General features: G+C 39.2%; 1 protein-coding gene across 14 annotated transcripts in view; it reads left to right on the top strand.

Moving 5' to 3' along the window:
* Positions 1 to 13,603, top strand: part of camk2d2 (calcium/calmodulin-dependent protein kinase (CaM kinase) II delta 2) — a 38,300-nt gene that overhangs the window by 6,271 nt on the left and 18,426 nt on the right. For all 14 annotated transcript variants that reach the window (XM_039798973.1, XM_039798925.1, XM_039798958.1 and 11 more), the window contains exon 3: positions 13,170 to 13,229. In XM_039798973.1, the coding sequence (XP_039654907.1) occupies positions 13,170 to 13,229 (60 nt within the window). The remainder of the gene's footprint in view (positions 1 to 13,169; positions 13,230 to 13,603) is intronic.

Below are 13,603 nucleotides of genomic sequence, written 5' to 3'. Positions count from 1 at the left end.
GCATTTATTTCCTGCAGCTCCTTCCTCTTCAGCATCCTCTCGCTCCACGTTCTCTTCTCTTTTACATCTTCTTCCCTATTTAGCATTTTCTTTTTCTTCTTTTTTATATATCTCTTCTCTCTTTTTTTTATTTACAAGATGCAGTCATATTTCTCACCAGGTACTTCTACCCACCCACTCCTTCCTGCACATTTTCTCCTCTACTGCCATCTATCCCTGCCTTCACCCCTTCTGTCGCTTTGTTTCTTATCTATCCTTTTCTTTGGTCCCTTCATGCGACGTCTCTTTTCTTTCTGCTTTCCTCTCTCTTCCCGCACCGATCCTTCGCTCTCTCCCTCTTTCTGTCTTTCTTCTGCCCTTGTTGACCCTGCCGCTTGCTGGGTGCAGTGTTGGTAATAGACACCTTGGCAAACAGATCAGTGTCTCACCACTGCCATGCTGGGACCGATTTTCCAAAAATACTGCAAAGGGTTATATCACCTTATATGCATGAGGATCTGCGGCCTCTTCCTCTATCTCCCCTCATTTTTTTCTCTGTGTGCGTGTTTTTCTGTAGAGGTTTACATACCGGGCGTGCTGGCGTGTCAGATATGGTCTTACCCTCTTTCTGCGATAAGCCCTAGAATTGCAACTCTGATTCGCTTCTCTCTGGCAGGATCATGACCTCCCTCCAACCACACTCCACTACTGCGTGTGTGTGTGTGTGTGTTTGCCTATGCAAGTGCATGTGCATGTGTGAGTATATGAAATTGAAAAGGGTTTAGTGTAGGATTGGTGGCTGGAAAGCGAGCAGATCAAGGCACTGTTTGTGTGTGTGTGTGTGTGTTTGTGTGTGTGTTTGGTGTTCCTGGTTATGCATGCACATATGTGGTGGGCCTATAGGACCAGTCACAGTCCTGCAATCTGCAATCCTGATTATGCAGTGTTTCATTAAGAGCAGCAGATGAGCCAGTAATTGAGAGGAAGCAGTAAAGAGAAAGAGAGGGAAGAAAGGGATAGGAAGCAGAGGGAGAGAGATGGATAATCATAGATAGAAAGTACGGAAAGTCAAAATTTAAGTGTGTGTGTGTGTGTGTGTGTGTGTGTGTGTGTCTGTGTGTTTTTGTGCACACTGTATCCCTCACAGCAGTTGAATATTTGTCCTCTCCCTTCATGCATGCGTCGGTGTCCTGTCACTATGACTCTGTCTGCTATCTTTTGTCACTTTGTATTTGCTTGTGATGTGCTGTGTGTGTGTGTGTGTGTGTGCAAGTGTGCTTGTTTGTGTGGTTGTAATCCTTCATCTGCTTGTGTATGTGTGTGTGTTCATGCACATGATTGCTCTTGTTTCTGTATCTGTGCACTAGCCGCATTGCCTACTGTGTGACCCTTTTAGCTTGTCTTAACAGTTGGGTAGGTTTTAATCCATTGCAATAAAGATGTTTTGAATAAAAAAAAGGCCTGCTTGTCTCGCTGTGTAAATATTGCATTGCATTGTGGTACTGAGTGAGGAATCAAAAGATTTAGTAATATGAGTTTTGATACATCGTTGATGGTGATTTCATTCTCTTTCTCCCATTTTTTTCTGATTTGAATTCTTGTTCTTAATTAATTGGAAATATAGGCTGTTGGTAAATGCCATGACTTCTGCAGAGACTGCTTTATTGCTGTTTCTTGCTATCCCGTAACTGACCCTCCTTGATAGTGGACAGTTTCTGTGGTAATAGGGGTGTGCCATTGATTTTTCTTATCTGGGGATGTCATGGTAACAGAGATGATAGCTGTTGCAGAGGTGTAAGCCAGTCTGCCTATATATATATATATATATATATATATATATATATATATATATATTGTTTTGTCCTCCTTCCCTCTCTTATGGTATTTATTCCTGTGTTCCTCCGGTGTCACTGTGACTCTGTTTCGCCTCACTTTGAAGTGACGGGAAGGAGGAGAGAGAGTGGATGTGATTGTGGTAGAGCGAAAGATAGGGGTAGAGACAGAGAAATAGGAGGGAGGGATCAGTGGGAAGAAGGGGGGGATCACATGACTCACTGGGTGCTAAAAATAAATGTTGGTCATTCTCTCACTCTCGGTGTCTCGATCTCTCTCTCTCACACACACACACACACACACACACACACACACACACACAAACACACACACACACACACACACACACACACACACACACACACGCTGTTAAAAATATTCCATCTTTCGGAAGGAGCTAGTTTTTTGGTTTCGGTTGATGTTCACCTGTCTAGCCAACCAGACTGAAAACGCATGAGACTGAGCCTGAAACTGTAGCATGGGTGTTTGTGTATATTTGTATGAGTGTGTATTTTAGTGTAAAGAAGGTGGGGAATCTGTCTTGTTGCAATTTTTCTGAGTAAACCCTGCAATAGTCTAGCTTACAGGATGTAAAGTGCTGGTATAAAGCCTGACATCCGGCACGCTCTTCTGCTATCTTCATTAGCTATTTTGCAGCAGCACTGTAGCTGCATCAGGTGCTTAGTGCCGCCCAAAAAGATACAAACAACCCAGAGCGTGTTTTCCTTTAATACCAGAATGTAAACTTGTGCAGCCATACTATACTCCAGCGCTGACACAGCGCTGTGGAGATAGGTCTGGCACTAAACCTGCAATGCCACTTGGGATGAAATTAGCTCACATTTAGTAACATATTACATTTCGCCTGACATTGTTAAAGTACGGCAAAACAAATCCTAAATCAAGGTGTTCTTCTTACTAGATTTCTTGGAGCTTTTAGCCACATCTCATGGCCTTCATTAGCAGATAGCATTTGCACTCTAAGTGCTTAAGACGCATGATGACTACTGAGCAATCTACATCCACTGGTAAAGACCATTGGAATGGCATGAAACCGCTAAAATAACTGTGAACCTTGAGTTAGGATATTTTTACATTTCTGGTGACCGCTTTAGCTGCCAAACTCAGCAGTCAACAGATAAAATGTTCACATCTTAAATATTTGTTAATAATGTAAGCTATAATCAAAATTGCATTATTATACAAATTGCACTTATATTTTTAAAATGTGAGGATTTTGATAAAAACAATTGATCGTTCAGCCCGGAAAGAACCTACAGTATGACTAACAAGGGTAATGGACTCCGTATAATGCAAGGACATTCTTAATTACCGAGTACTGCATCTCCTTCTGTCTTTTCCTTTCTCTCTCTCTCTGCCTTTGTCCTCTTCAACCTTTGTTTTTTATCTGTTTGATTTACCCTTTCCCCCCTAACGATTCTCTCCTCTCTGTCCTCCCTCCTCTTCTTACTTCCTCACACATTCACTGACCGTCTATTGCTTTGGTCTGGTCTCCCCCCTCAAGTGCTTCGAACCAACGATAAACAAAGGCCACAGATCATGATGACATCATTATTATTTTTTCCAGCAGAGCCATATCAAGACTAAAGTATAAGCACTCAGGGAGGCATGAAAGTGAAATTCACATTAAAACAATTAACAATGTGCCTTGTATTTCTGTTTTATTTATGATTCAAAGAGATGGAGAGGCATAGTTGCAGAAACATTTCTAAAACATTAACTGTAAATATAATTGTCAGTACTACTCTACAAGACCCATTTTGCACTGATGTCTCAAAATCTTGCAGACCAAAGTCCAAAGCAGAAGAGGCAGACATACCAATCTTTTTAACAAGCAGTAGTAGGAGTGGAATGCAGTGTAGCTGCAAAACACCTTGCTTTCATTAGATTAACGCTATTGCTTTCCACCACATTTATGTAAAGAAAACGTTTGATGGAAAGTTTAAGCATGTTCTATTGGAAGGCATTGTGAATAAATGCAGCCAGAATTTTGCTCTGGTAGATGTAGAAAAATGTGGAATTTTCCTTTGAGTATTAAGAGCAAAAATGGTGTGTTCTTGAGTGTTGGCTTGTATGTTTAAACTGTTTCAAAGTTTTCATGGAAAGTTACATAAGTAATCTTAGATAGCTTTGCACATTGCTATGCCAGCTCTTGTGGTAACCACGGAGCTACATAGTTAGTGATCTGTCCCTTTTTCTTCTTTATTCAGTAAAGGGACATTTTCAGGCAACACCTTTGCTTATACCACTATATTTGATTGTCGTTTAAATAGAAGAAATTATTTCCCCATGAAAAATCGTTTTTCATGTAATTATGGGTACAGATATCCAAATGCTTCCAGTGTTCCTTAGCAGCACCACATCCTTCTTAAATGACTGATGTTGCAGCTATTCTCATAATGTAAGAAGTCAGTGTACAGCAGGGCTTCACTGCTGCATTTAAATCTGGAGCTTTTTGTGTCAATGTATAAGATTATAAATGTGAATTTGTGTCTCTCCTTGTCAGGATGTGTCCAGACCACCACCCTCAGATTAAACCACTTTTACATATTAGTATAATGTGTGCGAGCTGCATTACGCCGGATAAGATAAAGGCAGCCATTAACTCTATGTTAAGAGCTCCCGGCAATACTCCGGGGGCAGTTTTATCTCTGACACCAGCCACCTTTTGTTTTTACTCACAAGACAAAACAAGGGAGTTATCAGTCTCATAATTCTTCCTCTATTGGGAAACCAACCCCTTGAGTTCTGCGGGGGGTAGAGGACTACTTAGCCGCTGTCCGCAGAGGATGTTACGTTCGCCCCCATCTTATTAATTAAACCTCTTAATTAAACTGGCACAAAGCATTTACAGCACACTGTTGTGGTGTGTGTGGTGAGTCAATTTCTGTGTGTGCATTAGGGTTAGGACTTTGACGAAGATGAAGTTTTTTTCCATTATTGAATAAATTATTGATTGTTTAAACGGATTAATTGTGCCCATCATAAATTCCCGGAGGATGTTTTCAAACAAATTACATTTTAGGGCATGCATTCAGTAATCTGTAGTGGAATATGTTTTAAAAGTAACCCTCCCAGCACTGTTTACTGAAACATTCTGTATCAACATGTTTGCAACTTCCCAGATAGGGTTAATTAACATTGTTTCCTGTCGACAGAAAATGTAATCCGGTTGGCATTGTGTTCATTAAAACTTCGGTCGAGGAGGGGCCACATAATTTTGCCTAAACGACCTTTCAACGTTAAGGATACACACAAGCTGGTTTTCAGTGTTTGTTGCACACAATATGTGTATTGTTGGCAACAGTATCTGTATAACATAATACGCCAACAAAAATCAACGTGATTTTTTCACAGCACAAAAAATAATTAAATGTGTAGTTCCTCTTTAATTTATATTTCCCCTTTCCAGTTTGTATCTGATACAGAAACATAATAATGACTTTACATTTCTCAAAACAGCAAAAGCAAAATATTTGTTTCCTGCTTAGCTAAATGTAGCTAAGTTGTGTAAAGTATAGCATACAGGTCACACTGCCATTACTAGCCACTTAATTTACCTACAATTTAAGAGCAAAGTCGACGGTAAAGACATTTACTGTTGGTCTACATGTCATGTCAGGAAAGGTAGTCAAGTTACTTAATCCCAATGATATATTTATCTATACATTTGAACCAGTAGTTATATTAGTTATCAGAAATAGAAATTGCAAACAGTTGATATCAGCATGGAACCAAATAAACATATTATTCTTAGTGTATGTGAGTACATTTTAAGTTAAGTGCTTGACAGTATTATGTAGGTTATGATTGATACAAGAGGCCAGAAATCAGATGACCACCATAACTTTGTCAATTAGAGTGAAGATACAAACCGAGGACAGGATGTTTAAAGTGAACGTCACTCCAGAGCCACACATGCTGGCTTGTCTGTCTCTTCTTTTTTTGTGTATTTGACTGCCTTTGTCTGTCAGGTGTTTGTTCTGTCTCTCTTTCTGTCCCCGTCTCTTGCTTCTTTTCCCTCTCACTTTCTATACCTGCCTGTGTCTTCTCTGTCTGTCCCTAAATCTGGTGTTATTAGATTTACAGGATGCCAAACTACAAAAGGCAAAGAAAACACACACATACTCACAGAGCAGTACGCTCGGCTGCAGTGCGGTTGCAGACACAACACATCAGAAACTGACTGAATGAGAAACAAGCAGCAGTGGAGAGAGACAAAGAGGGAACTATTGGGAGAGTTTGGTGGGGTCTGGTTTGGATTTTGTCTGGTGATGGCAATGATTTGCAGGGTAAGAACAATGTGTCAGCAACTTTTCAACACAACACTCTGAAGTGGAAGCAAACAGGTCCCTGAATCTCGAATACTCCTGTATGAAAGAAGGATGATTCAAGTCAAAGCAAATAACAAAAATAAATGTATAAAGTAAGAGGAAATGAATGTGGATCACCAGTAACATATATGCCTGCCATTTTGACATACATATGTCCTTAATTACTTTTTTGGGGGTTATTTTGCAATAAGGACTACTTACTTGCAGGACAACATTGCCATCTCCATATTCTTTATAAGTGCAATTTGTAATAGGTATAGTAGCATTCATAGTTTTACAACATACTGTATCAGACTTGAACAAATGTACAGATGTTCTTTAGAAGAGGACTTTTTGCCTTTTATCATTCATTATGACTTAAATACGCAGTATGTCTCTCTTCTTGATAAACCCAGACAGCATCATAACATGTGGGTTTATTTGATAAGTGGTTTATGACAGCAGAACATTACAACATATCACATCATATGCTGCAGCTTTTTTTAAACAAGACAAGTTAACGTGAAAACAAGTTAACAAGAAATCACTCTGTGTCACTCAAAAAAGAGAACCAATGCAAAGTAAAGTGGTGAATGTATTAATAACTTGAAATGCAGTTCCACTTTATATTTTTCTGGCAGTAAGTTATGGAGGAAATATTTATTCATAATTCAAATTGAAAGTCCAAAGAGAAATTGAAAGTCCAAAGAGAAAACAAAGCGAGATCAAATTAAAAATATTATTCTTTTTTTTTTTATTTTCCATTTGGCTTTGGCTTTTGAATTTAATATTTGGCTTTTGAATTTCAATTTAACATTTGGCTTTTGAATTTCAATTTAACATTGGCTTTTAATTTTCATTTAATATTTGGCTTTTGAATTTCAATTTAACATTGGATTTTCATTTGGATTTAATATTTGGCTTTTGAATTTCCATTTAACATTGCCTTTTCGTTTGGACTTGACACATGTCAATGTAAATGAGGAGGCGTGGCCCAAAGGCTGGTGGGAGGGTCTGAAACCAAAGGGGTGCAGGCACCTTATGAGCAGCAGGGGGAGCAGACTGTTGGGGAGCATCTGTCTGCAGCTTCACAACCAGGCTGGCTTGGCCTCTTATTTCACATGATAGAAAATGATGATGTAGGCTAAACACAAACGACATTTCATGCAACAACAGTGAAGTTTTCATGTAGTTACTATAATTGGGCCCGTGTTAGTGAGGACTAGATTAGGACTGTATTTAAAGCTGATTCTGGTTCCCAACTTCACCCCAGGTGTGTCTGTTTAAAACACGGACTCAGACAACTTCTCTCTTTTGATGTTATATTTAATTAAGCAACAGTAGAAACATGGGTGTGGGTATCTCTGCTTACATGTGTTTGTGTGTGGTCAGATCTCGAGGACGCACACACACACACAATCTCAACTGGATAGTCATCGTCCCAACTGCGACCTCTCCTTTTTCTTTCTCTCACTTCTTTCTCCGGGTGGTGCGCGCGGTGTGAGGTGCGTGCGCGCTGTTCTCCAACATGTACTCACAACAATCACTCCTGATTGGCGGCCTTTTGTACAGCCCGTGTAGGCTACTTTTTCAGACTTCCAAAGCCAAATGGAAAATAAAAAAATTAAAAATAATATTTTTTATTTGATCTCGCTTTGTTTTCTCTTTGGACTTTCAATTTGAATTATGAATAAATATTTTCGTCCATACTATAGAATTCATTCACCTTTAAATGAGCTTCGTCTATACTATAGCAATATACTGCACTGCATCTGTTTCTATTAAAGTAAGATTTCACAGCAGATCTGTTGGATTGTTTTAAGGCACAAAGTAATATTGTGATATGATCTTTCTTGGCATAAAAGCAGACTAGCAATAGAAAAACAACAACTTCAAACATGTTTAACTTTATTGAAAAAGTGAAAGAAAACAACTTTGACTGAAGGAAAAAAATGAAATGAAATACACAAGGAAGCAACTCAGTATATTACTTCTTAATCACTAACTGTCATGGTCTTACTTTATACATGAATAGTAATTTACTGCTAACATACATACAGACATTCAGACACGCTGCTTAGATCAGTCCTGAATGATAAGAGCTGACTGGGGTAGCTTTACATTTGTCTGCACAATTACATTTGCTTCACATTATGCAGAAATGCTGCTGTCAGTTCTAACTATGTAAGCAAAAGGCCACCCACATACACATACACACTCACGCACACACATATGCACGCACGAAAAAAAACCACACACACAGACAAACACACACAGGTACATGAATGTATTGTAAAGCATTTTTGTCAGCAAGTCAGAACTCATTTTTGAGAGTGAGGCAGATTTCAAAGTCGACTGCAGCAGAAGTGTGGAAGGTGTAAGATGTGATGTTCTAATCCATTGGAAAATAAAAATGCTCTGACAGGCTAACATACAGACAATCAAACCTCTACTCACACATTTTGTGTGCTCTAATCCAGACGTGTATACTTTGAAGTTTGAAAAGAGAACTTGCAAACTCAACATAGAAAGGACCAGGCAAAACCCAGCATCCTTCTTGTTATGAACAATATTGCTAAAAACCTGAGCAGACCTCAACCTAATTGCATTAAAACATTCACATAGTTATTGACATGTTGTCAACTATTGGGCCATTTTACTAATTTAAGCTAGTGTCTTTAGACTCTCTACCAGAGCTATGACACTAGAATTGATAGGTTTCACAGCATAGTTGTATTTTTACTGCTTTACACATTTAATGTCATGCAACTATTTACATGAAAACAAAAGCATCTAATGTAGACAACAAATAGTATGGCTTTTGATATTCATTGAAGTGTACTGTGTGCACTTCTTTTAATCTTCTATAATATAAGCATATTGGCACTTAACTGTTGCAATTTAGGATCTGTAAAGTTCCCTTTTCTACTTTCTATGCTAATGCATGCCCACAGTCTGTTCTCTTTGTGCTAAAGGTTAAATGGTTTGATATTCCAAAGGAGATGTGTTATTATTAGATGCCTTTATAAAGTGTGTATGCTACCAAATTAGTTACTTTCCTCTCTGTAGTTTGATAGTTGTGTGTGAACTTTCAATGTCTGCCATTTGCATGCAAGGCTGGTTCCACTGCAGAGGAGAGGAGAGGCCTGACGCTCTGATTGGTGCAGGAGTTGCTAGACAACAGATGTCCAGCCGGCTGGGAGGTGGACTACCTGTGGAGGAGGGAGAGAGTGGAGAGAGAGTGAAAGAAAAGTGGAGGTGGAAAATGATGGAGAGAGGGAGTGAGGCTGTTATATGACAGACATTTACACTGTACAGTGAGTTACAACACAGTGAAAAATGATGGACCCAACATGACCACATATGTACTGGCTTTAAAGGCAGTGCTAGCATGGTGTTTTACGGTAATTGCTTCAAAGAGAAACAACTTTGTCATGTATCAACATTATTCTGTGTTTCTCCTGTAGGCCTAATTACAAAGATTATTAGTTATTACAATACTAAAATGTTATCAAATATTAATAATAATCTTACTTAAAATGTGCAAACTGGCACAATTTATTAATGTTTTCAAATTTGCCAGTGGCTGATAGTTGGTATAAAAGGGATTTAATAACAGGAAATGGTTGATGATGTTAATAATATGTTATATATGAACAAAGTTACTACTTTCCAGATGAGGCTAAATTGCATCCCTAAATATTGTTTTCTTTTTATGGCAGATCTCTGCATTTGGAAGATCTGACATTCAAACCTGAGAGTCGGCTGCAAAACATTGCATTCATAAGACTACATCTAAATAGGAAAGTCAATTTTCCTGCTGTATACGAATGGACCATTCTGGAAGACTTTCTATTTTTCTCACACTTCCAAATACATCACCAAAGAACAAAAAATGAAAACACAAAAATCTTATTTTAGTGTCTGGTGATGTTTCTGTGTGGGATGGGATGCCAGATCAATTTTACAGTACGTAGGAGAAGGGCTGGGGGCTAAAAATGTGGACCAGGCTAACTTCAGCGGAGTACTGTATGCTTTCTAGTAATTTCTGTAGAACGCTGTCATGATGAACTATGAAGTCAATGAGGAAGGGAATCTGATTGTTTACTGTACATACAATAACAAAATATTGTGACTAATTATTGGTGTCTTTAGAAAATATAATGTATTTATTATATATATTATCATCTATTCAAATATTTTGTATACATTATAGTATGCAGAAGGTAAAAAGAGAGAAAAGCATGTACTTCAATATTGCAATGCACTTTGACACTGTTAGAGTAAAAAAATGATTGATATATAAGATAAAACAAAAATCTTAAAGTGACAAAAATAAAGTGCTAGATTAAGAAAACTGAGGCTGATAAAATCAAATGTTTAACTCTGCAAAGGAAAGAGAGTTTAGACTGAGAGAGAGGCAATTATGTGTCATTCAGTAACATGGTGAGGCTGAGGCTGAGATGGAGAGATTAGTGACCTTGCTCAAAGGGTCCTGCTTATCATGAAACGATGGCTGAGCTGCCCTTGTTTCTGGCTCTGTCTGTCAGGATGTCTGCTTCTCCGTGGTTGTGCTTGTCTGTAAAGCTGGCAGTATGCTTCAAACAAAATCAAAATTGTTGTGTTCTCACATGCATTATGGTGGACTTGCAACCACTCAAAAGAGTAGCACTGGGGTCCGTTTGTTGCAGCGTGTGCAGGTCTTGTTTGCACTACCACGTGATTAATTGTGCTTTACCTTTTGCCTTGGGGTGCAAGTTTCCTGTTTATTAACATCTTTGACACTCTCCGACTTAAGATGATGGTTTATCGTTTATAGCATTGTGTCATTTGCGGTACAGATTGTAATGCCACTTGAAGCAAATCTGTGATTTGTGATATACGGCTATATAAATAAAATTGACTCGAAACTGACTGGCACACACCTCCCTCTTTATCCAGGGGTTAGGGAGTGAACATACCATCTCCTTTTCTGTTTTGTGTGCCTGTAACTAACTGTACCAGGGCAGGTTTTAAATGAACTCCTCCTCCTCCTCCTGAATTCCTCTTGTATTTTGGCATTAACTGTAGTGAAACCACAGCTCATCCTGTATTTGTGTTGCATTTCACTGTTGGGATTTTATTCTGGCTTCATCTCTCTCACTGCGACTGATAAACTCCACCCTCTGGTGTGGATGAGCAGTCTTTTTAGTCACAGTGAACATACTGTATTGTACTGGTATTTTTTATCGAGCATTTGAAAGCACGCCAAGTTCCATTTCGTTTTAAGTATACTGCGGCCCAAAGTTTGCCTGTGGTCTGCCTGTGGATTCCTATAGATACACTTCACCGACACAAACAAAGAGATACCTGTATCTATAATGGTACCACGCTGCCTGGTGTTCTTTGTTGCTCTTGCATCTGAGCTGCAGAGTCCACAGTTTCCATAGTATCAAGAAGAGCAGAGGAAGGAGACATGGATGAGAGTAAAAAATAGGTGTCCTATTTTATTTGAAAAAAAGTTGAACCTGCTGCTTCTCTTTCCCTCACTCACGTTATCTCTCTCTCTCTCTCTCTCTCTCTCTCTTGCTCTTGCACTCTGTCTCCCGAGGCAAAGCTGAAATGGGTCGCCTCAACACTGTGCTGCAACACTACTTATAACGACTGCTGCTCTCACTCAGTTGTTCTGAATCAGAGTCACTGGACTTTGGTGTCTTCTGACAGGGAGATAGTAGAGTCACTTCTTGTTTCACAAAGTCAGATAAAATCAGTCTGGCCTCATAGAGGAGATATGTGAGATTCAGCCTGTTTGTGGTCACATGGAAGGAGTACAGTAACCTTTATACATGTTGCCCTTTTGAAATTTGGTGGTTTGCTGATGGCAAGCATGCATACAATATAAAGTGAAATAAGCAGAATATACAGTATTTAAGTTAAATGTCCAGTTCTGAAATTAGGTACCCGGCAGCTGTTTTCTCAAACCCGCCACTCTACACTAGCTGCTTAACAGACAACTGCAAACAGACATAGTTAGCAACTAGCTGGTGAACATAGTGGAGCATTTAGCAGCTACAGAGCCAGATATTTCCATCAGGTGTCGATAGAGACCAAAGCAGAGTTAGAAAAGAGTGGATATTAGACTTACATCCACCAGGTGGTCAGATACACAACTCCAAACATATCAACTTTATAATCTGACATGTCAGTGTTGTATTCAAAGTGGCTGAACAAATAAGTTATTGCTGGTTTTATGGTCTGTTTTTGGCTAATCAACTGAATGAAATAACTGACCAATCAAGGTACTTCATGACGTGATGGATACAAAAATCCAGTAATGCTGTGACAATATTGTCATTTAGTAACTCATTGCATCATTTGCAACCATACCGCATGTGTCTCTCAGTGTGTATTATCACATCACCCAATCCCAGTCTGCTGTAAGTGAACAAAGAAATGAGCAAGAAAACCCTAATGATCTTTACATTTAGATTTGGCCTTAGGTGATACAATTACTTTTTATCTTTGCAAGTTTATTTTGTTCTCAGGGCAGCAAAACCTGCAGGCAGCAGCTCATATTAAGCCTGACACCAGAGGTCGATATGAATCCACTGTGGCTGCTCACTCTGTTTGTTGTCCACTGTTGCCTGCCTGTTTGTGGCACACAACCAAGCACATATCAGGTCACATTATTTTTGTCAAGCATTTCAGTTCTGATAAGGAAAAGAACGGGGCTGGCACAAAGCCAACACACACACACACACACACACACACACACACACACACACACACACACACACACACACACACACACACACACACACACACACATAAAGAAGTGTGGATGTCAAGTACAAAAACACACACTGACGCTGACAACAACACCCAAACACTGTGCTGTGTCCTCCAGTGAGTCAAAACTAATTTGCAGCCAACCTCATGTTCGATAATTCAGAAAGCCAATCATAGCAGGGAATAATGAAGAGCATTAAAAATAATATTTCTCTGTTTCTCTCTGTGTTTGTGTCTCCCCTGTTTTTCTTTAAGATCATCAAAAGCTGGAGAGAGAGGCGAGGATTTGTCGTTTACTGAAGCACACCAACATCGGTGAGCTGCGAGTCCTCGATCTTAACATAAGCATACACAAGAACGAACACTGATACAAACGAAATAACATATTTTGTTCCGGTCTCTGTTGAATCCTGCTATGACTATTCATCTTATAGACAAAGTTATGGAAGAGACGAGTGTGTGTGTGTGTGTGTGTGTGTGTGTGTGTGTGTCGTGTGCGCGCGCAAAGGTATCTAATGATGATGTATCTGTGTGCTCTCCCAGCAGAATCATCAGAAAGACATAGGGCCCATACGCCCTCTCTCTAAACCACTGACCCTTTACACTCTTTCCTTCTCATTATACCTCTGATAGAACCTGTCTCTCCTCTTTTGTTCTGTTCACACTCATCCGCTTATGCTCTTTCTTTT

Source organism: Perca fluviatilis, chromosome 1 (assembly GCF_010015445.1).
Source record: "Perca fluviatilis chromosome 1, GENO_Pfluv_1.0, whole genome shotgun sequence".
Classification (NCBI taxonomy): Eukaryota; Metazoa; Chordata; class Actinopteri; order Perciformes; family Percidae; genus Perca; species Perca fluviatilis.
Note: the sequence above shows the minus strand (reverse complement) of the source record. Positions and strands in the feature narration are given on the sequence as shown.